Genomic DNA, 24,997 nt, shown 5'->3' on the forward strand with positions numbered 1-24,997 from the left:
TTTGTGAGGGCAGTAGGTTTGCTTTACCCCTGTCAGTGATGCAGAGTGGAAAATGTGATACTGCCCTATTTCCACCCAAATAAACTATCATGTTATAAAACCACAAATAGACACAAGAATGTAGTCTTTTGTTTAGGAAGCCTGAATAACTACATTGATACTGAAAACAACATGGAAGGAGACTACCAAATATTGAAAGTTTTCTTGAAAAATATGTTTTTAGAAAATGTTTGGAGTTTCTTGTGGTTTATTTCTCCAAAGCCTTAATCTAGTCATTGAGATGGGTGGCTTATGTTGTACTGATATATTTGGCATAAAATCTTTCTTGCTAAATTGTTTCCTCCTGATACAGTGTCAGGTGGTAAAAGTCTTTTCCTTGGTGTTTTTCTCTCTACTGGGTTTCTGTCAAATGCAAGATATCTTGGAAGAAACCCTTAATGTCAATGTCTTGCCTGCTTTAAAAAGAAAGGGGGCATTGAATGATCAGAGGCTGATGTTAATGTTCTGAGTTGTTCATGCTACCCACACGAAGGGGGATTTAAGAGATTCTGATTCAGTTCTCTTGGTTTTTCCAGAATTGCACTGAGAGCAGTGAGGCTTCCAAGCTCCTTTACTATGGATATGTATAGCACTGTATATTTTCAGGACAATGAAAAGATTTATTTAGCATATGGCTGACCTGGATTGTCTCCACTGGCTCGATTGACCTTTATTGCCTTGGGACAGTGGTAAGATTAGGAGATGCTATAAATAGCTGTTGCACTGTGGGAGTGGTATCACAAAAATGCACTTTACACAAACAGACTGTCATTTCACTTTGTGGAGGATGTGTGTATTTGGCTTACAAAGGGAGATATCTCCCTGAGATGATTTTTGTCCTCTTCTGAATCACTGCAGCCGAAGCTGTGAGATTATTTTGACCACTGCCATCAGGTTCTAATATATACAATGCAATAATGTTAAGAAGCTTTAGGAAACTGACTGTTCATGTGCTGCTGAGCTTTGTATTGGCAGTGTACTGTGCTTCCACCTTATGGCTCACTGTTGGAGGCAGCTCTGTCAGGGCTGGATGCCTCTAGGGAGACAGGCAGTGGATACGCCCTCAGTGCTGTGCAGCCAGCATCAGAAGGGGTTCTGGTCACTATCTATGACTTCTGAAGGAGGCCACATCTGTGCCTTCAGAGCTGTGAGATAAAATTGAAATATAAGTGGAAAGAAGCTGTAGTACCTTGGGGGATGCTGATAGGATCAAAGAAGGTAGTAGTATATGATTCCTCTTCCTGGTGAACTGATGTCCCCATGTCTTGTTTTACATAGTTGGATGCTGAATGGATGACTTTTTCTAGTCTATAAACTAGGTAAAAGCAACAAGTGTTACATTCTTTGTATAAACTCATATTTCATTTCTTCTATAAAAGGTGTTTGTAATTATGCATAAATTGATTCAACAGATTCAGTTGGTGTGTAAGGAATAGGTGTAATGCATGAGGACTCCACAGAAACTGGCAAACATAACCATATACAGTCCACTGGGCTTGATATTTCAGCTTAATGCCAGATGAGTAACTGATCTTCATTAAACAGTAATTTCCAGTGATCACATTACTTTTTTCTTTTCCTAAACTGCTTTAGCAGAAGATGGCATTCAAGCACCATTTCACTGAGGCTGAAATGAGATGCAGTGCTACCTCTTCTGATTTCTGGAGAAGGGTGGGGTGGATGTTGGGTAATTATATTGGAGATAGATATGTATATATATATATGTTATGTATACACTCCATTTATTTGTGTGTTGTTTTTTTTTCTTTTTTTCTTTTCAACTTGCAGGAAAGCAATCTCCAGGTCAGGCCTTCAGCACTTGGCTCCTGTGCATTCCCTCAACATTGCAGTCTCCAATGGACCAGTGAAGGAACCAAGAGCAGCCTTAGAGTGGACTGTAGGTATTTGGGTTTTTGGCAGTTAATTTGAGCAGTATCTCTAGTTAGTGCTCTCTCCATCATTGCATCAACATAAGACATTGTGTTGCTATCAGAATTAGTGCCAGTCATTAGGAACATGCTTCTATTATGAACTGAAGCACAAGGCAGAGACATGAAAACTTGTGGGGACTTGAGCAACACAGGACAGAGCTGTTCAGATTTTCCATCTTGGAAGCTGCCTGACTACATTTGCTCACTTCCCTCTTGAAAAAGTCTGCTACCAAAGGTTGATCTTACTTTAGCAAAGCAGGGTTTTGTTCCTCTGCTCAATGGGCTAAAGTTTAAGGCTGAAGACTCATGTCAAGTTGGCTGTGTCTGTAGAATAGGTAACTGAAATCTTTGGCTACAATTCTCTGTAGGTATGGGTAGATTTCTTCTGGGCCCAAGCTGGTGTATAGACACAGAGAGCATGTTTCCATCCCTCCTACTTTGCTTCTTTTGTGTTTCTGGGCTGACCAAGGCTGACCAAAAGTTAAAGCAGGTTATTAGGAGAATTGTCCAAACTTCTTTTAAAGACTGGCAAGCATGGGGCATCTACCTCCTCCCCAGGAAGCCTGTTCCAGGGTCTGACTATGCTCTCTGTTTTCTAATGTCAAGTCTGTGCCTCCCCTGCCACAGCTTTGAACCATCCCCACACACCTTACATGTGGTTGTGCACTGGTACGAGCTGAGAAGGTGAACTGTAAGCCAGCAGGTCACACAAATGACCCATTTCAAACAAAGCATACATTGGATTTTACACTGAGCTACTGGTGAAGAACTTGGTGCATTGCAGTACCAAGGCACCAGCCAGCCAAGTGGCTTTTAGGTGAAGATAACGTTTGATTTGATGAATATGGCTTATGTTTATCTTTGTTCTCTATACCAAAACTGAATGGCTTTCTAGATTGCTTGCTCTCCTTCAGCCCCAGCTGTTGCATTTGAAGTTTAAGGGGATGAAATTTTACAGGTTGTGTTGCAGGAAGTTGGATTAGATTCACTAGGATGTTCTGGAGTTTGAAAGCTTGTATAGAATCCTCTTTGAAGTGCTTTGGAGAATACCTTGATCTTTCATTCCCAAAAACCCAACCGCTGATTCAGCAAGGTAGTAAAAATGTCTGGTTTAAGTCATTGCTGCTGTTTAGTAGAAATCTGAAGGATCAGTCACGTAAGTGAAGGGTTAGGCACATTAGGCTAAGTTAAACACATTTCAAAACTGTACTTAGAAAAACCCAAGAGCAACAAAATGCCAAAACAAAAACCCTGAACCCCAGGTCCAACAATCACAGCTTGCCCTTTGTCAAAGTCAATTGTCTGCTACTCCTTTTACCAGATGGTTCCTCTTATGATCCTAATACATAAATACTGCAAGATTTGCTATTAGTTGGTAAATATTGATTAAATATTGTGGGTTCTAATTGTGTTTGTGTGGTGTTTTTGCGCTTTACTTCCTGGCTTATGTTTTAGATTTTTGATCAGTTCAATTTCTTAGCAGTTTACAGCCTCTCAGGTTGATGCTGCTGTTTTACTTCACATTTTATTGGAGAAGGGAGACAACCCTGTGGCATATGGGGAAAAGGGACAGGATAGTGAGTGACAGACATCTGTGGCTGTGAGGAGCCTGAACTGACCAGCTGTAGTAACTGGTAAATGAGAGAAAGGTATTTCTCAAATCTATGGCACAGTAAATGTAAAAAATAACAGGGAGGTGGTTTGGAGATGTGGGGAGATTGAGATGGGCCAAAATTTTATAACAGGTAGTGAATTTCAATAAAGAAAAAGCCCTAAGTTTTAAATTATTTTAAGTCCAAAGGTGTATGTGGTAGAGGGAGAAGATATTTTGATTAAGATGTGTCAGAGCCAGACAAGAAATCTTTGTATTTAGTCACTAGAAGGCAACATTGATCATTGTGTGTTGGATCCCCATCTATTCCATCCTGCTCTTAAGTATTTCTGAGGCTGATTCTCCAAGGACCCATGATGGGAGATCTTTCCAAAGTCTAAACGACGTAAACATAAATTGTCACTTGACTTAGCAGGGAGGAAATATTTTCTCCTGCAGTCTTCACGGTAATAACTGGAAAGAATTCCCTGGCCATTGCCTTCATTTTTGAGAACTCCCAGCAGGTGATTTGTCATTATCAGATGGTCTTGTGAACAGGACACTGATTCAGAGAGTGGGATTTCCGTTCTCTGCTCTGTCACTTACCTCGTGAGTGAGCTCAGATGAATTGTTTTGCCTCTCAGTACATCAGGCACTCTAGCTGTAAAACAGAGGTGATGATTCTCATATCCCTTAAGACCTTTTACAGAAAAACCAGTATTCTTTATTATTGTTGTTGCTACTATCTGTCTTCCCTGAGGTTTCTTTTCTCTGACATAACTGCGAGTATCCAGTTTCATCACATTTGTTACACTTAATTCAAGTTAACTTGTAGTTTTGCTGTATAATTTAATGTTATCTTTTCACACCAGGGTGATACAGAATATATTTTCTGGAATAGGTGATATTATAGCCAGAGGGGAGTGCAGAGTATGCCTTACCAAAAAAGAACCAACTTAAATGACTGTTCCTGTGATATGTTTATGCATATCCCCTTCTCCTTGCCCATTTTAGACATCACTCCCATGTGTTAATAATAAAGTAATTCTAGACCAGATTCTCAAGTAAGTACAGACTGAGCCACCTCATACAGTGCCTTTGTACCCTTAAGGATCTAGATCTTTGTGTATTTTTCTACTGCCCTTTACTACAAAGGAATATTACCATAAGTTAGCACACAAAGTCCTCCTCTAATTTCCTTTTAAGTACTGCCTTCTAGCTCTTGCTTTCTTTGGTGCCTACAAAAATATTGATAGCCATGAGGATACTAATGTGTTGAAGTTCACACCAGCCAGAAATACATTTTTTTTTGGTTTGGGGTTTTTTTGTTTGTTTGTTTGATTTGTTTTGTTTTGTTTGTTTGTTTGTTCATAGTGCATTTTTTTCTGTTGATGTCCATTTCTTGTCTTCTCCCATGACACGATGACTTAGAACCCTGGTTATATCTCATAAGTGGCATTTGAAGATATGCAGCTTTCATTCTTGGAGGTCAATGAAGAAACTTGACTGATCCTTGCTTTGTGTTCTGTGAGTGCACAATCAGAGTTCTCTGCGTGCAAGTTGAATGTTTATTAAAACCTTATACCATACATTATATGTATAAAAAGCAAAGCCAAAAATCTTATAGATCTTAACAAAACCAGAAAACTATGTGTTGGAGTAGAAGTTGAAAAGTGGCATTTAGCAAGATGTGGAATCAGACTTAGCTCAGGAGGGTTGTAGAAGGCACCACCCGATTCCACACAGATGGAGTAAGGAAAGCCAGACCTCATCTAGGGTAGAATCTAACAGGAAGAGGAAGGTAGGAACAACAGGAAAAATGTTGAATTGCTGCTGAATGGGGCAGGAAACGCGGCACGGATGATCAGGTTAGGGAATACTTAGACTGAGTATACAAAAGTCCATGGGACCTGATGAGATGCACACAAAAGTGCTGAGGGAACTGGCTGATATCACTGCAAGGACAGTCTGCTGTCTTTGAAAGGTCATGATGGTCAGAGGAGGTACCTGAGGACTTCAAAAAAACAAATGTTAATTCTACCTTTGAGAAGGTCAAGGAGGATCCAGGGAGCTCCATACTGATCAACCTTACCCTTCTTCCTGTGAAGGTGATGGAGCAAATCCTTTTGGAAGTAATTTCCAAAAATAGTAAGAATAAGAAGTGATTGAGAGTAGCCAGCATTGACTTGTAGAGGGGACATCATACCTAACCAACCTAACAGACCTCTATAATTAAATTACTGACTTGATAGATGAGGGGAGAGCAATGGCTTTTATGTTGACTTTTGCAAGATTTTTGACACTGTCTTCCATAACATCCTTGTGGAAAAACTGATGAGGTATTGGCTAGATAAATAGACAGTGAGGTGACCTGTATCATTGAGGTATTTGTAATAAGTGAATGTGACTTCGCAATGAATCTGCTGCATTATATTCTGTATCTTTTTGGCATTAATCAGTAGTTCTGTCCACTTACTTTCATGGACAGTAGGTGTTTGGAAGTGCCTAGTGATGTATTATACTTTGGATAATTAATGTGTGTGCTAATGCAGTAATCCATGTTTTACATATGATGAAACAGTTCCCTCAATCTAGATAAATTTATTTATTTTCCCCATGGACGGTCTGGCTTCTGCATCATAAGTTCCTAAAAGCTATACTAACTTTTACACTGAAGGATACTTCCCTTCCATTAGAGTGTCTGCAAGACTAAGTTTTGTATTTGGGAACTGAGTATTCAGTTGAAGAGAGATGTACATTATCAGATCACTCATGAGAAAAGGAGATCCCTGGGATGTGGGTATTCCATTAGTCACATAAAAACATGTAGAAGTGGTAAGAATTCTAGTTCCATGTAAGTAAGTTGTGATGAGTGCAAGCTCTGTGCATACTTAAAAATTGCTGAATTTTTTGTGTGGATGACACACACTGTGTTCTGGATAAGTAGTTCTACTTTGCTGTTTATTTTTCATGAAGATTTGAGAATATTCTTTCCAGAGAGATCTAAACAGAAAAAAGGTCTGTCATATTTCAAAACAGTGGCCATAGCTTTTTATTTTTCCAGTGGTATTGAGGACACAGCGATAATGCAGAAGGTGTCCTACCTGAAACTAAGTATTTTTCTCATTGCTGAAGGAAAGCTGTTATCAGACAAAATAATGGTTCATAAGGACATAGGGAATCATCATCTCAATTGATAGCATGTGGACATTGCTCCTCCATGAAGACAAATGTTGTTATTCTGCTTCTGTATACAGATGATCTCTCAGATGATGGTTATGAGGATCTCAAAAGCTCAGAAGAGAATACAGGGCGATTCATGCAGAGATGTTGGTGGGGGAAAGGAGAATGGCAGAAAAAGGAACAGAATGTGGTGAACCAAGACCTAGAAACTGAACACCTGAAAATTCTGAAAGTTGCAGCCTACATATTTTCATGGTTTTTTGAAGTAACATTGTAGTACCATAAGTCCATGCTGTTTTTTTTTTATTCTATGCCCACGTATTACATTTGTAACTAAAAAATTGATGACTTCTATATGAAAAATATTCCTGAATTGAAATTTGCTAGGGTGGAGTTAAAATTGAGAATGTATATCAACAGAAAAACCTTTGAGAAATTGTTGCTGTTTGCAACATGAGTTATTACAAAGTCTGGAATTTTAGAGTTGAGGTTGAAACACAAATCAAACATGATAGAAAGACATTTGGAGAAAAGACATCCAAATAAATTTGTTTCTGCTCAATAACCACCTCATAAAGAAAAGGGCTAAAGCTAATAATTTTTGCTTACAAATATGTTTAATTAAGTTTAGATTGATGAGCACTACTTTTGTACTAATCATAAGTATCACCCAAATGCTTATTTCCAAGAAGATTCATCTCTGGAATGTTAACAAAGGGAAAATTTTCTTAATGGCTTATTTTAGAAATCTGTCATATATTATTTTGCAGAATGTCAGTCAAGGCAGGAGTGGAAGAGAGCTCCATTCTTCCTGTTACAATTGGAGTTATGACTCTTTTGAACTGGAAGTTTGGGCTGGCTGGTTTATTTGTTTGTCTGAATAGCCATAGCTGCTTGACATGGCAAATTAAAACAGTCAGGTCTATCTGCAGTGGTTTTGAAACCATGCTGACTGCAGCCTGACGAGCAGTCAGGTATGGAGATACTTGAGGGCTTTAGAAAAATGGTAACTCATGTTCTGTCATTTAACTATGCTGGAGCACTTGAAGAAACCCAGTTGAATTAGTGAAATGTGCACAGCAAGTTATGAACACGAGCATGTAATTACACCGTTCCCAAACTCCTAGTCCTTGAATTCTTATTTCCACTTCACGGGGGATTGTGGGTGGGTGTTGTTTCATATGTTTGCTATACTGAAACTATTTTTGTTTGCTATTAAGGTGGTAACAGATCAGGAGCAATCAAATGGGAGGTCTCCATCTGGGGGAGCATATTGAGTTCATGTGTCCCCTGTGAGGCGGGCTGCATCTGCCAGGAAAGCACTGCTGTCTCCGCTTCAGTGAGCAGGGGCTCTTTTTCTTCCCAGGACGCTGAGTTCACACACTTGTGAAGGCTGGGAAGCCAGGCGAGGAAAGAGAGTTCCCACTTTTCTTTTTAGCACAAAAATATTAGGCCGCAGTCATTTCTGTTTTATCCACAATGATGGATAAAATCCATTTCCACATAGCAAGTCAAAGCAAAACACGTCAGCCTGAAAGCATGATTTGACAGGTCAGCTAAGCTGCCCTAGCACTCAACTGGTACCGAAAGCATCAGTTCCACTGAACCCGTCTTTAACCCACCCCTTCTTGTGTCAGATCCAGCAGTTATGTGGTCACAGGGTGAGTCATTTTGTCTAACTGTTTTGGTGGATAAGGTATCTATTTCTTTCCATTCTGTGTGTAGCTTTACAGCCACCAGATTTGGCATGAGGAAAATGGCAAGAGCATGAGACTGAGGTTGTGGGTTCAGGGACAGAAGGAGAAGAACTGCCTCTTTAGAAGCTATTAACTTCTAAAGCCAATGTAGACACATCAAGTAAAAAATAAACCAAACTGGCAAATTTTTAATGAAAAAAACCCCTCTGTATCAAAATATACAAGTGATGACAGAGCCTTTACTGTGGTTTAGCTTTGTGTTAAACAGGAGCTCATACTAGAGGTGATCCCATGGGCGTCTATCAGCTTATGTATTGGTAGATGGAGAAGAGTACCCTTTCATCCATCATGTTGTGGAATACTGCCTGTAAATTTTGCAGCAGAAAATACTGTTTTGTTGCAGTCAAAGTTCTTCATGGAAATGTATTGATTTTTGTAAAAAATTTCTGTCAGAATTGAATGAAAAGTTTGGCTTAGAAAAGGTCAAAGCATTTTCCTTTGACTATATCATCTTGATTTTCATATGTGGCAACAGAATGTCTCATCGTATAAATGACAGAGCCCTGTAAAATTTAAAACAGCAAAGTTCAAATAATTCCCTTTGATCTTATTGAGACAAATTAATGGACAGGAAAAGATTTTTGAGGGAGGGCATTTCATCTTGAGCAGTCTCGGGTTTTGCTCTGATTCATGATAAAAGATTTTTCCAATGTCAGTTTGCTGGAATTGAAATTGAGTTTTTACACACAGTGCTGTGAAATTGTTTGTGGCAGTAGGTATCTGGAGGTATTTCTCTCATACCAGGTGAGGTTATTTACATTTTTGTTACCTAGTAGTGTCAGAACTCTATCATAGCATGAACTACAAAGTTCATCCTTGTAGACTACTTCCTAATTTTATTTACATGGTGATGTAAAGTTAGACATATAAATCTATGATACAGCTGGAACAATAGAGAACAACCTCAATCAGTCTAAACTAGGTTATGGAAATAGGCCACTTTGTCTTTAGAAATCCTGATGGCAAGTTATGTGGATGTTGTCCGAATGAAGGGATGTTTAATCTATTTTTTAATGTAATTTTTATTCCTTGTTTAAAATTATGTTCCAGGAGCTGTGTGCTTTCTCACTTAACTTTTGGAGTTGATCTTTCCTAAACATCTTTTATAATCTACAGAATTTACCTCTGAGTTGTAATCTTTGCACTGTTTTGTCAGCAGAGAACATGCTCAGGTCAAGCACTCTTTGGTGAACTCATATCCTGCTGCTTTGGTCCTCTTGTCTCACTCCTCAAGAGCTAGAGAGTATGTTAATATGTTGGGCAATACTGTGGGCATAGTAATTTTATTAGTATGTGACTAGGCCTCCATGATGTGCTGTAAATCCAAGATAGTTCTTGCCAGAGAAAATAGCTGTAATACAAGGATAAACATGAGAGAAAGAGTTCACAATCTGAGTAATTTACCCTCTAAGAAAGGCTTGAAGAATTATTTAAGCTAGTACGAGTGTTTAGAAGCTATTTTGCATTATAAAAGTGTTGAAAAGTCCCACCTAAACTATTGTGCTCTGATCTGTACAGTTTAGGAAACTCTCTGTCCCAGGGGGTCTACAGTTCAAGTGGATAGATAGACAAAAGCATGATAAGAAATGGAGGTATAGAACATTGTGCCACCAAATGAAGATTAATCAGGGTGCAATGGCAGTAGATTGGAATCCCAGTCTCACTCTCACCTGGACCCTTGTGCTGAGGGATAATACTGAGTCTGACACCAGTGGGAACATTTCTGATGAAATTAGAAGACCTGTAGGCAGATAGACCTCTCACTAGGAAAAAAAACTAGTGTTGGTCTTGTCCTCTTAGTTTATTTGAAGTGAACACCACAGTTGTGGTAGAACCATGTGCAGACTTGCATAGGTCCTGGCTGTTGTGGATGCATGCATACTCTAGAGAACAAAGGATTTTGCCACTTCTGCTTTTCTCCATTACCTAAGAAATCCACATGGCAAGAGAAGTTTTCTCATTTTATCACTTTGAAACTGTCAGTGGTATTTTAAATAAATTATTTTATCCAAGATGGCTATTTCAGAGCATCCTGCTGTCGGACGCCATCTGTTTGGTAAACGTCATCATTTGTGACTTCTGCAGTGTGGGAACCAAATGTCAGACTGTCAAAGCATTTTCTATCATGCTCTAATTCTGGCTGAACAGAAATCCTATTTATTCACTTTGCTCAAGTAGTGTACAGTAGACTTTTAGGCTTTTTAGTCATGCCAGGATTACAGTCAAGTGAAAACCATGGTCTGTCTACAACCAAATTTCCTTAGAACAAGAATTTTTATAGAATTAAGGTACAAATTGGATCAAATGAGTCTGTCAAGGCAAAGTCAGATATCACCCAGTTGATCACTCCTAATTGTCAGTGTGCTCAGTTGAATGAATTATTCTTTCATATATAAAGTCTGGTCTCTCCTGGCGGCTTAATGGTTTGTTGATGTATTCACATAGTGTTGATCCAGCCATTTTAAAGAAAGCATTTTCCCATGACTAAATTATCTCATCCTCCTAAAGCTATAGTCAGTGTGTTATTTTTCACTCCTGGGCCTAGTTCTAAAATTTTTGGACCTCTCCACTTGAAAGTTCAGTAGCTGTATTTTTGTTTCATCTTTCTTGATTTTCTGTTTCTTTAAAATTCTGTGTATATCTCATGCTTACAAAATCTAAATTACCAGTTAAACTATGCAGCATGTGGGAAGAACATCGGTAAAGTTTCACTGAACAGTGCACAAAAATACTTTGGTTTCAATTGGTGACACATCATTTTATCATCAGCATCCTTTGAGCAGGGGTGGCCAGCCAGGTAATACTGTTATGTGCTATGACTTTGTGCTGTAGAAAACCAAAACAACACCTAATGGTGTGGTGGTTGTTTTTCATTTGTTTTTTCTAGTTTATTTTAGTTTTAAAAGTTTGTGTTGCAGATCAGACCTTTTTTTTCTTTTTCCCCTCTCCTCTCTTTATACTCACATGGCTGAATTTCACAAAACAGATTAACAATCATCTTTTCTCAGGAAAATGCTGTGAATGGAGAGCATCTGTGGCTAGAGACAAATGTTTCTGGGGACCTCTGCTACCTGGGGGAGGAAAGCTGCCAAGTCAAATTCTCAGTGAGTTATTTTCAGATTTCTTTTTCTCTTTCTGAGGTAACAAGCCTGACTTCAGATTGAAGCAGTGCTCAGTTGCTTGGGAGCTTGAATTGTTTGCCTGTGTTCCAGAAGGAATACAAAAGGGGCAAAAGGCTACTGTTAAAGACTTCATTGCTTGGGGAGAAAAGCCCAAAACAATTTTGAGTGACCCAGATTATTTACACAGTGAGAGTGTATGTAATCAGCAGCTCTAAGAGAAATTAGAATATCGAGATGTTTCAGAAATGTTCAAAGAAACTAGTCTATTTTACACAAGCACATACACAAATATATCACTTATTGCAGTCTCTGAGAGTACGGTCTGATCAAATTTTTGTGATTTTAATCACTACAAGGATTTTAACTGAATTTTCCAAACTCCTGAGTGCACTCACCAGCAATGAGTGAACTCATATTCGAGTGTTTACTTCCTTCTATTCGAGAATATTCAAGATTAGCCTTCTCCTATTGAAACTTCTCTGCTGTGTATGAAAACGTTTCATTGGATTGATCTCAAACCTGTGTGTGTCTCTGACTGGGAAGTCACTGTTACACTTCCAGTCTCCTCCAGGGGCACTTCCCTTAGTGTTTCAGTTAAATTGCTTCACCAAAAGAGAAGAAAAAAACCAAACCTCCTTTATTTTGGTATTTAGGAAGCCACCATCTTTTTGCTTTTATTTAAAAAAATCCACACTTCAGAGCATTTAATTCAAATCAAAGCCTTTTGATTTACTAACCACCCCGAGTTTTTGAGGCATTTGATCCCAAATATCAGTGCTTTCTGTAGCACAAATTTAATATCCATCTCCTGAAACTTCTCAAGTGATCTTCACAGTTACTTCACAGCACATAACAGTAAGGCCAAGCCAGAGAAGTCTGTGCCTCCTTCTGAATTCTAAGGTGAAGTCCCAACAAACTACTGATTGTTGGTAATATTCAAGGGAAGTGTCACTGTGTGTTTTTGCCCATTGGTCCTGAGGCACTGGGGTTTGGTGAAAGCTGGAGACAGGACTTGTTTGGTTGATTGGACCTTTGGTATGATGGTTCTGATGTTCTTAATAGAAGTTTGCCTTTCTAAAACTGAGTAACTAGTTCCTCATGATTTAGCTCATTAAAAGTAGAGTGGAAATTTAGTAATATGTTGCATATGATTTGCAAGGTTGTGTCTTCTTGGTAAACACAGAGATAAAAAACATACTTGAAGTTATCAAGTCACAAAACATGTGAAAGCTCAGTCTGCTATACAATGTCATGGTTCTTCATATGAAAGATTATAACACCCCTCCACATACATGTGAATATGTACAGTTAGGGTGTATCTGGATAATTATGAGAATCAGTAAAATTATTATAATTATTCCATAATATGAACTGAAACTGTGTTCCCTGTTCCTTCTTGAGCTTATTTAAATATGTTGAAAATTCTAAAGAAATAATTTATTAGAGATTTAAATGGACATGAATAAATTGAATGCAAAAGTCTGAAGAAAAGAAATCTCAGCTTACTGAGTATTTATAAATCTTCTGTCCCTAAAGAACAAGTCTGTAAGTTAAATTTCTATGAAAATTAATTCCACCTGATTAATTAAATTGAGTTTGTGGAAGTAAAATAAGTCAGTATATTCTCTCTTCTGGATGCATTCTCTTGCCTTTGATATGCCTTGGCCCAGGGGAGTCCATGGAAATAATTTTAAAAACCCTACTGAAATTAATAAAACTAACCAGCATAATTGAGAATTTTGTCCCTGCTGTAACATATCATAAGCATTTAAAAGCATTCTCTGAGAATTTTATCATTCTCTGCTAAATAACCCAAGTACCCAAGTATTTTCCTGCAAGTCAGTGACTAGGCCTATCAAATTAATATTAATTATTAATAATTAAATATTATGTGATAAACATGAAGTGACCTACTCTTGTGAACTGATCGGAGTTCTGTGATTTCCGTGTGTAATTTTTCACTGGCTCTGCTCATCATCTTCATAGGATGCTGCCCTTTATAGTGATGCTCTGCAGTGTTAACAACCTGATCTGCTACCCGAAGGGAAATTTTTACTTCTAGTTCACAAACTGGAGTACTGTGGCTGTCTTTTTCAGAAAGTTCAGTTTTTAACTGAAAGAGCTTCAGACCTTTTTATGTATTTATTTACTTTTCGGTGCACAGAACAGTTGAAAGCACCAAGAGAGCAAAAAAAAAAATGTACGTTGCACGAGGAGCAAAACATCTCTTGTTTCACAGCTAACTTTCTTTTCCCTCCTGGGAATACCACACGTCTCCCTTTCCTCTTGCAGAAATCCGCTCTGCGGAGGAAGTGTGCTGCCTGCAAGATTGTGGTCCACAATGCCTGCATGGAGCAGTTAGAGAAGGTAAGACATTGCCATCTTCTGGAGCCTACCGTAACCAACACTCTTTTAATTCTTTTTTTCTGAGATTTCAGCCTGGAAAACACTGTATGCCAAATTAAGTTTTCATTGCTGTTTAAACAACGCACTTGTTAAAAAAATATGACTTAAAATTCCAGCTTTTTTTTTTTTTGAAGTGTATTTCTTTGAATCCCATGAACCATAAAAAACCCCAAAACAACAAAATCCAAAAGTAAACCTAGAACAAAAGTTACAGAATGTTTTCACAGTTCTAATGTTTAAAAAATAAATTCCCTCTACTTCTAGATTAAAAATTGAAGCTAGAAAATGGAGTATCCTGTCATGTACAAAATTGACCTTTCAAAATTTCCCAACTAAAGCCAGCATAATTTATTGTCTGACAGCAATATTTATTATGAGCAATGCAGCATAAGATGCTACTGTGAACATTTTCCCCTGTATTTACTAGACTCTACTGTTTTCTCTTCAAAACTTCCGAAATTAAATTCTTGTCTGTTAAATGGAAAACATCAACCCTTTCCTTTATAGTGTCATTACTTCTGTTAGTGTCTCTCCTGCTTCTCATTTCCTTCAAGGATCCCTCATCACACCCAAACACCTATAGGATATCTATCACTGACTTCAGTCTTCCCATCAGTGATTTGTCTTCATTATGACTAATTGGAAATGTGCTAAAGAAATCTCCCCCCACCATTTTCATTCCTGGTGTGATATGTGTAAAGAAATATGTGTGGGAATTTCCCCGTTGCTTTCATTAGAGCTTCATTTTCACTCCTATATGTTTAGCTATGTTGTTCTTCATAAAAGAAACTGATGCATAACAAATTTATAGCAGCAACTCTTTGGAAAGGGTATTTTCCTTTCTGAGGGCTTGGACTCATGTTGACAAATGCCACAGTGATTGCCATAAAACCAAGTTGGAGAGGTACCACTTCCACCCCCGATGCTTTTATCCACAGTGAAATTAGCATTAGCACATGCTTTCAGCACAAAATGTTACCAGTGAATTTTTCATGACTTCCTCCATCAGCAGCAGTGCTGACTCTCTATAGCCCAGTGAGCTGGTGGCATTGCCAGACGGAGCAAATGAGCACTTAGATAAAAAACCCTTTCTGTTGAGCTTGTTTATGACATTTTGGAGACCATGAAATCCATTTCTTGGCAGAGGGTTGTTATAAAGTCTGCATCCCTCTTAAACTCTGTGGAGTTTAAAGCTGGTACATAAGTCTTCTTCTTAGCCCTTTCTGCAAAGGTGCAAGTTGTAAGCAAAATAAAATATAAATATAAGCTGTGTGTCTTTCCAACCTGCCATGACTGAGCAATGAAACACCAAATTGCAATTCCAGGTGAAGAGCAGTGAAAGAAGAGTAATGTAACAATGTCTTTCATTTCTTTTTAAGTAATAGGTATTTTGTTTACTTCTTTCTTTGAAGGCTTTTGTTGTGTTTTTGGTTTTTTTTTCTCCCTAGAGCTATTATTTTGAAGGCCATTATTAAATGAGGGAAGAACTTATTTATCTGGGGAGAGTTGTATTTAAATTTGGAGAAACTTGATCCCTCTACCTTCATAACAGAGGCATAGCTGTGCATTATTCTTAAATGTTTTATTCTTTGAAGGATAGTCAACTTAAGCCTGAATCTGTTTTGTCTAGTACATCCTTACTTCATGTATCCTTTGGTCTTTTCCAAGACCTGTCTCTTCTTCAGTATATTTTTTCCCTTTCTACATCCCCCCCATTCTACTCTTACTTCTACTGATTTTCTTTTCTTAAAACTTTTTCTTTCTTTTTCATAGGACTTTTCTCTTTTTCAATAAATGCTTTTTTTTCTCTCCACCTTTCTAAAAATGTTTTCCATTCGTGAAAGCTCCTGTTATCCTCTTTGTCTTTCCCATCTGAAGCTGGCAATACCACTGCATGAGGCAGTACAATGCTCCCCAAATGGTTTGTGGTTGGGGAGGTGAATGAAAACATCCTGATCTAATGAAAAGGTAGAAATTTATGGTAATTTACATGATTCTTTATCTGAATGATGATTTCTCTGCAGATTTTGTTTATGAAGACATTAAGATGGGATGTGCAAAAAAGGTCTAACAGTTAGATTTCTAGCACCTACTAACTTCTGAGACCTCAGCTGAAGTCTGCATTTGTTTGCAAATGATCTTCAGAAAAACAAAACAGATGAAGCAGCTTTCTTCTAGAGGGAGGAGGTGGTTTAAATAGTTGAACTGAGCAGGCAGCCAATAGCATTAGTGAAGATGAGGGCTGTGTAGAGGTCTAGGAAGGAGAATTAATATGGCATAAGAGATATTTTTTTTCTGACATCCAGCTTAGTTACTTTTTTTTCACCTAGTGAAGCTAATATTTTAATAGATAATAAATATTTTGGAAGTCTGACCTAGATAAAAATACTGGAGTAAATTGTGTCTTAGCTCACTTGAAGTTCTAACAGTTTTATTTCAATGCCAGATTAATTTTCGCTGCAAACCGACTTTCCGAGAAGGAGGATCCAGATCTCCAAGAGAAGTAAGTAATGGATAAATGATCATCACTTTTCATTTTACATGTGTGCTGATCCACCTGGTATGGTGCTGCTAAAGTGCTTTTAGATTCAGAGGACTTTTACACATTGGTTCCCAGTGGAACATGTTCTCCTCGCCAGAATAAATGTGAAATGAATTCTAGCCGAAGGACTGCATTACTAACATGGACAGGAACCATTTCATCTTTTTGTTCTCTTTTTTTCATTAATTCAGCTAGTCTGCTTTTTTTTTTTTTTTTGGTAGCATTTTTTTTTCTTCCTGGCATTTTAAATTTTTTTTCTTTATTTCTCTCTCTCTCTTGCTTTCCCATTGTCTTTTTTTTTTCCTTCTAGAAGTACCTCAGACATAAAATCAGACATTCAAAAACCTTATGGTTTACATCCAGCTACTGTATGAATTCAGCTCCTTTGAAGGTTTTGAAGGTGTTTATAGTTATTACTAATATATTTTTAGATCTGTCTTACACATTTAAAAGCCAGTGTTTCAAAAACACTTCTTAGCTGTTGCAGCTGATTTGTTGACCAGCTTGCTCTAGCAGAGGTAGCTCAATTCCCAGTCATGCTGGCAGTTCAGTGTTGGCTGGAACAACAGTGTGGTGCAGGCAGACCTCTTCTAGCCCTTGCCTGTGCAGAAACAGTGCCACAACCCTGCCCACCCACCCATCTCTTGCTCACCTCTTGCTGCCATCCAGGATGTAAATAGTCCAAACAGGGAGAAAAGACTGCTTCAAGGACTTCCTCACCTCTTTTCCTTCTTTTTCATTGCCTTATGATATTTTGTGCATTATAGGACTGTACTTCCAAGCAGAATAGCAAGGGGCCCTGCTTTGTGGCTGAGCACAGCAGTGTTTGGGCACTTCTGTACTCTGTGTTTAGGTGATAATTATCTCTGCATCATGTAATGAACTTTCTTCTTATTGTGGAAGAATACTGAGAGAGTAGTTCTGGCGTTGTTTCAACACGGATAAAGAAAACACCATCTTGTCCTTATTCCTCCTACAGTTTTGGTGGTTTTTGAGGTTTCCTGCAGTGACTGCTGCATTTTGCTCCAGGAATTACTGCACTGGCTGAAGGGACTTCTCCTTTGGTGTCTGTAAACCAATTTCACGCAGATGATACTGTTGATTGCAAGGTGCCAAGGCTTCCTATAACATATCTTTTTGCCCTTCTTTTGCAGAACTTTGTCCGACATCACTGGGTGCACAGGCGGAGGCAGGAGGGGAAATGCAAGCAGTGTGGAAAGGTAAGATTTGCAGCACAGCCCAAGTGTGACACAGAGCACTGTGGAATTGAGGGCACCCAGTAGGTCCTTCTAGTCACTGAATTTTTTCCTATCACAAACACTTGGCCTCTTTTAATGGCTAATGACAAGCCTGAGATATTGAGCAATAACAACCCTGATTCCCATGTGGGAAGAGAAAGGCAGCTGCATCTGCAGGAATGGGCACATCATGTATCCTGGGAGGTTGTGCTGCACTAGCTGCTAAAAATGAAGAGGAAGGCGGCTGTGGCTCCTTGAGCTTCTCTCTTTGTTAAACTAGCCTGGTACTAATATAGTGCTCTTTCAGTGCTGTCCTCTGTGCCAAAATTGTGATGGCTTATTTTTTAGGCTTCTGGAAAAAGAAAGCTGTTGCTTTATTTCTGCCCCAGCAGACTCAAAGATTTGTGAGACTGTATCATGTTTCCTCTGCTGTATAGATCGTGCAAGTTGATTTCTAAAAAGCTATAAAAAGGAGGAAGAAATGTCTTAGCTACTGAAGACCATTCTTCTGAAATATTATGAGCCCCTGAAATATATTGAGAGATATTTAAAAATTAAATTAACACAGGGATTTAATTTCCTTTCTCTAGCACTATATTATACTTTTGCCTCCTTCTTACCAACTAGTAAGGAAGTCTGTGTCTCATCTCCATGGCACAGCATTTAAGTCAGAGGAAAATTTGTATGTAGATTTGTATCTAGATATTCACATAGATCGTCAGCTTCAAGCTGCAATAAGACATGCAATAAAAATGCCTGTAGCATGGGAACAGTGCAGAAAGGCAGTTTGCATACAGTATTCTTATTGTATGACTTTGCCTTCCTTCTCTGCTTTTTTGGCCTGGATCTCCCCTACAGGCATTAGGAGTTGATTTTGCAATGGGAGTACTTACTGACTATCATACCAAAACGTATGCTGGGTATGTTCACATGAGTAACCTTGACTGATATAGAATCATAAGGCTGGAAGAGACCTTTAAGGTCCTCAAGTCCAACCATCAAATGGAGAATATGGAGAAGAAATCTGTTTTCCCCTTAAATAAGAAATATTCAGTTAAGACTAACATGGGTATATGGTAGTAGAGTTGTTCTATGTCAAGAAACAGAAAGAATTAGAGGAAAATATAACAAAAAAAAATCCATTATACTTGTTGACCAAGTAGTCTCCTATTACAGAAAAATACTTGTCTTTCTTAGTGCTCTGCTATCACATTTCTTAAACCCCTGAGTAAGAATCACCTTTATTATTCTCTTGTCATGCAAGAAAAGGGGAACTATCATTGAAATAGAATGGCAGTACATTTGAAGCAATAAAAGGATTCTGGCTGATCTCGTTGTGTAATAGTCCTAGGCCATGCCTGGAATGGGATGGTTAAGTATTTTAATGATCATTAATAATAGTTCAGATAAGGTTTTTGGATACACCCATCTCATGCTTCAAATCATAAGCAAGTGGATAGGAATTAATGCACCCCAATATTCTTAGCTTTGTGGCTTTATATTTTGTGTGCCATGTGTGCCATGCCTGACACTTCCTGGTGTCTGACAGTGTTCCACCTTAGATCAGAAGTGCAGTTTGGAAGAAATTTTCCTGATTATCCTCACTTATGATGGTTCACATATGGGACAGTCTTGCAACAAATGAACTGAACTCCTTTAGATTAAACTCCTTTTAGATTAAACTTAACTGAAAGTTTATTGATGGACATTCAGTCCACAGGACCAGACTACAGCTAGTCCAAAGTAAAATTATTTGAAAATCCTTGTATACAATGTTCTCAGTACCAACAGAGTCTGTGCTATCACTGTTACACAGAACTTGTTAGTGTAGATACAGCTTATATGGGCTCATCCAGGCTTTATTTTTCTTCTTCTTCTTCCCAGGAGGGATTTCACTGATTTACTGCTGAAGTACTATATGGAGAATTAGGCACCAGGGAAGGGGGCCTGAAAAGTGCAGTGTAACCAAACAATCTATTTCTGTCTTTTTGTCAACTTGCTGTGAAGGTTCCCTCTTTTTTGTTGTTGCTTTTTTTGTTTTGAAACTGGAGACTGTAATAGAAGGATGGACAGATCTCTTAAAGTCCCACTGAGCCCAGTATTCAACAATGGCTTAATATGAAAAAGAATAAAATGGAGCAGGTGTTTAATGATGCAACCTCAAAACAGTCTCCTGAACTATAAAAATTTCTGTCTCGTGAATTTCCAGAAATGGTGCCTTTATAGTTATATTTTGGTCTATGATAATTTTCTTTCCTGGGATCTTGCCTAGTTGAACCTTGAGTTCCTGTGAAGTTGTAGCATTTACAACATCCTTTAGCAATAATTTCCTGAACTTAACCACATACTATAGAAGAACAACATTTTGGTTGTTTCAAACCTGTCACATATTAGTTTTCTTTCCTTATGCTCCATAGCTGTTGTTTTGGAAGAGATGGTAAATAAATCCTCCCAAGCTATGTCCTCCACATCATTCATGATGCTTAAGAATTTATTTTTTTCTCTTGAAGACATGAAAAAAATAGTTTTGTAGCTGTTAACTGTTTATTACGTGGGGCATTCTATATAAGAGAAATCTTTATATAATTTGACATAAGAATGTTCAGACCATGTAGCCCAGCATCCATTTCATAACTGAGTGCAGTAATAGAAGCTTAAGGATGAATGCACAGGAATCTTTTCTTTGTATATTTCCAGTCAGCAGTGGTTTAGGGATTTTCTGAGGCTCAGGACACATCTTAGACCATCATGCTAAACAAACACTGTATTTCTTTAACCTTCTGTGATGTCCAAAGTAGTGTGCCCTCTGTATACATGCAGTGTGTCTACAGTGTCTCTCAGTTACTGGTCCCTTTACAGGCTTGATCCAGAACTTCATGTTTTCCTGCATCTAAAGGTAGAACTGAAATTTCTAGTACTTGAAAGGCAATTCCACTTCCTTGTTATTTTAGCAGAGATCACCATCCAAGTGCTTCTGTTGTAGTCTGTGTTTGAGTTGTAATAATACCTGGCTCTCCTACAGTAATGTTGCATTAGGATATCTCTAAGAGCACTAAAAAGAGAATAAATATTATAGGAAAATAGTTGCAAAAAATATTATTACTAGCTCTAACACTAGTGTGAAAACAGTCTTTAATGATAAATACTTTTGAGAATATAACCAAAACATACCAGAACTAGTAATCCCTGTGTGCTCTTTTGTGTGCATGAATGTCTGTGTTAATTTGGACCTTCAATTTGTCTAGATAGTCTGGATCAATCACCAACATAAGCTGGTTTTGTGGCGATTCAAGTGCTCTTTTCCTATGAGTACATTTCTTCTGGTATGCACAACTGTTTAATTCTCCAGGAGCAGCACACAGTAGGGGATTTCATGTGTTGTAGAGGAACTGGTTGCTGGGGAATCAGGACTAATCATGTACTGTTAGGCTGATGTTCTCACAGAGGTGAAATTCATTTTCTATCTCAAAACTTCTAACTTGGTGCAGAAAACCTCCTTGCATGAGCCAGGAACAAGATAACTGAAATTTAGTTTTCCTTCTCATTGAGAGAAGGCAGGAAAGATAATTTCTAGTAAAATATGGGGAGTTCCATGGTTTCAGTTTGGTAGTTCTCATCAAATCTCACTGTGACAGTGCACTGTTTATTTTATCAGTTTCTTTTATTTGTAAAGCTAGCTTTCAAATAAATGCCATCTTACCTGAAACATGTATTCTTAGGAAGTATTAGTGCACATTTGTAAAGCTATTTGAGGAAGGATAGTGGTTTTTTATTGCTACTTATCATTAATATGTTTTCATTGCTGTATCATTTTCTCTAATTACTCCCTAAAAGCCAAATGGCTTACTAAATAAATGGAAAAATGGTCCATCTAGAACCAGACAAGCTGCTTAGGCCATATGTTTAAAATACGCAACTGATGGGCTGCAGAATTAATGTACTGAATTTAGGTTTTTATTAGTGGAGGTTTTGGGAGAGAAGAGTTTTCCCCCTGGTTATTACAAAGCAGAACAAAACAAAACACTTCATGCTCCCGAGGGACTGAAATCTTTTTTTCTTTCAATGCACTTTGGGACCAGAAAAGATGAGATTTGTGAGAAACAGTATGAAGCACCAGTGTAAGTGAATGAGAATAGAGCGTTTTTTCCAGCACCAGAACTCCGTACCAACACTTGGGTCACAGTTACTGTCACTCTGTTCATTCTTGTGCCCACACTGAATGGCAGACAAGATGTGACCAGCCAGAAGCAGCTGGACAGCTTGTCTTTTTTTAAGCCCTTTTTGACTACACTGCTACTAAACCTGAATATGTCAAATCACCATAATTATGAAGAATCTAATCTTTGAATTTCTCTGAATGTAAACTCTGAGGCATTAGGGGGAAGATTAAAAAAAGCCTAAAAACCTACCAAACAAATCTAGGCAGAGGTGACACAAGCCTTTTGGGAGTCGATCGTGGAGGTGTGGTCCATCTGGCAAGCTAGTTTGGCTGGGATATAGGGATACCTGTAGAAGAAGCTGCAAAGTGTAGTTCTGCATGGTGGACAGGCAGGTAGAGCCTCCTCCTCTTTAGAGTATCAGTAGGGTTGTCCTCAACTACCTTGTAGCTCAATAGGGCTACAATCAATAGATTGTAGCTCAATCCCTCACTTAACAAGACCAGTGCATCTCTCTGTGTTTTTTGGTTGGTTGTTTAATTCTCCTTCTTGGTGTACTTGACCTTGTCATTGGACTGAGCACTAGCAGGCTCATTCTTCCTGCAGGGTAAGAAGGACCTTAATTACAGAAACAGTAAGGCAATGTCTTGCTAGATGTTACTAAATCAGATTATAACTTTCTTGCATTGAGTCTTGGGCATTGTCCAACATGTAGGAGATTTAGGTATTAACTCAGCTTGTCAAAAAGAAAACTGGCTCACAAATTCATCACTTGGTAGAGAGATTGAATTAGAAAATTCAGGATGATGATGGGCTACTTAATGTGGTAAGAGAGAGGCTTGATGGAAGCTCATGAATAAAGGAATCCAGACAACTGCAAATCTGAAATCTAAGCAGTAAAGATGACTATGACAAACTGCTCAATGAAGTTCTGGACTTTGTCTCTCCAACCATCAACCCAAATCAGATTTTTGTCTGACTAAAAAGAACTTTAATTCAACAAAAAACTCCAGGCTCTATCTTACAATTTGTTGCCTGTGTTAGATGTTAGATGAGTTTATATGACCCAATGGTCTTTCCCAGCCTTAGAATTTAGAGCAAAAGTGACATTTTATTCTATGGAATGAAGCTCTTCTGTAGGAGAATAAAGTCTCATATTTATTGGTAATGGTGGGCTTTTTTCTCTTTAAAACTATAAAGAAACATTTTCTTTTATCTGTTTTATTTGAATCAGACCATCTTGTTTTTTGGAATTTACAGGAAGGATTTTAATCTGAGTCAGCTCAGTAAAACTATAACTCAATTTCCCCACCAGAACATTCCCAGACAGACATTGTAGTTGATTCTGCTCTGTAGTTAAAAAAAAAAAAAAAAAAAAGGAAAATTCAGATTCTTGTTTTTATTTAGAGCAAACAAGACTGCAACTGTCACAAAATCTGACACTCTCCAGATCTGTAGAAATCCATTAAAATAGGCATTCCTTCTCTGTCTTTTTCCAGTGTTTTTAACTACAAAAAATCTAAGGAAAAGCATAAAATTTTGCAGAAATGCTTTTAAAAGTGTGTGCAAAAATGCCCCAGTTGAAGAACATTCTCTGTGACTCTTGTCATTGTTTTATCCCCCAAAAATTTGTTTGCTGTCTAAGAGCTTTGAGGCTGAACCAATGCATCTGACTTCAATGAATAGATTTAGCTTAGTACAGTCAGGTGACAAGAGTTAAAGGTGCATATTTTCTTGTAGTCAGGAGGAATTTAATCCTTTTTTTCCTGGTTATTCTAGGGCTTTCAGCAGAAGTTTTCCTTCCATAGTAAAGAGATAGTGGCCATCAGTTGTTCCTGGTGCAAGCTGGCGGTAAGTGAATAATACTCCGAGAGACTGTGATCTGTGTTTAAATAGGAATGATTTTTGTGTTTTTTGTTGTTGTTGGTTTTGGTGGTTTTGTTTGTTTGATTTGGGTTGTTTGTGGGTTGTTTGTTTGTAAGAAGGTATGGTTTAGGAAGATAATCTTTAGTTACATGTTCCTAAAACTCCATGGTTTGACTGACTTGAAGACGGTAGCGTTGGAAACATAGCCCCAGTTTTTGTACCATCACCCTCTTCTTCCTCTCCATGCTTCCCCTTTGTGTTTCTTGACCTCCTTAGTGACTGTACTCTTTCCTTCTCTTCCAGTTTCATAACAAAGTCACCTGTTTCATGCTGCATCACATTGAGGAGCCGTGTTCCCTGGGGGCTCATGCTGCTGTCATTGTGCCTCCCACCTGGATCATTAAGGTGAAGAAACCTCAGGTAACTGCATGCTGATGTCTGTTTCGGAAGCTGTGTGGCTGTGCAAAGCCAACCTGGCTTCGCTGCTCGGTTCTCCTTCACGAAAGCATGCTTGTTCAACCCTGTCTTTATCCCTGAAACCCAGCATACCTCCATGGTGATTATGAACCTGTATTCTCCTGCCCCTCCATCCAGACCTTCAGTAGATTTCCCCGTTTGGGATGATGAGCAACAAACATGACTTGTTCTGAGCTAATCCAGTTCAGATTTGTTCCTGTAACTGAGTTCAGCAAGCATACTGCAAGAAAATCCCCCGTGTGGTAGGCAGTCAAGCATGTTTCATTAAATAGAGCTGAGCAAATACAGGGAAAAGCCATTCACAAACATTCACTTGAACAGCAGTAAGAATTGGCTGTGGCTGGACTGGCCCCCTTCTGAATTTGCCATTAATGGACATGTAAAGAATCATGTCTTATTTACATCGGTGCTTGCTCGTTGTCAGCAGTAAGCACATGTGCTCATTTAGTTGAAGGTAACAAACACTAGACTTCAAAGCATTTGTGATGGATGTGATAGGTCCTGGAGAGGATAATTCACTGGTGAATATAGGGGAAAAAATATCCACAAGAGAGCTGGCCAAAAATTAAAAGGGGTTCACATCATGCAAGAAGTATTTTTTTCTTTGGAAGTCTGTTTTCACTCTAAGTTGAGCTGAGAGAAAAAAATGCTGAACGTATCAGGGAGTCGAAAATACTGGTTAATTTTT

The 24,997-nt window shown here is 38.3% G+C and overlaps 1 protein-coding gene across 6 annotated transcripts in view; it reads left to right on the forward strand.

The window, feature by feature from the left end:
• The window catches only part of DGKI (diacylglycerol kinase iota), a 216,614-nt gene that overhangs the window by 75,653 nt on the left and 115,964 nt on the right, over window positions 1-24,997 (forward strand). For 3 of the 6 annotated variants that reach the window (XM_051784752.1, XM_051784747.1, XM_051784750.1), the window contains exons 2-8: window positions 1,828-1,936; window positions 11,510-11,605; window positions 13,916-13,990; window positions 16,476-16,532; window positions 17,726-17,791; window positions 23,746-23,817; window positions 24,136-24,252. In XM_051784752.1, the coding sequence (XP_051640712.1) occupies window positions 1,828-1,936; window positions 11,510-11,605; window positions 13,916-13,990; window positions 16,476-16,532; window positions 17,726-17,791; window positions 23,746-23,817; window positions 24,136-24,252 (592 nt within the window). The remainder of the gene's footprint in view (window positions 1-1,827; window positions 1,937-11,509; window positions 11,606-13,915; window positions 13,991-16,475; window positions 16,533-17,725; window positions 17,792-23,745; window positions 23,818-24,135; window positions 24,253-24,997) is intronic. The other 3 variants (XM_051784748.1, XM_051784751.1, XM_051784753.1) reach the window with 2 other exon arrangements.

This window comes from Manacus candei, unplaced genomic scaffold, assembly GCF_025592945.1.
Source record: "Manacus candei isolate 608988 ecotype Guabito, Panama unplaced genomic scaffold, ASM2559294v1 h1tg000018l, whole genome shotgun sequence".
NCBI classification, from domain to species: Eukaryota; Metazoa; Chordata; class Aves; order Passeriformes; family Pipridae; genus Manacus; species Manacus candei.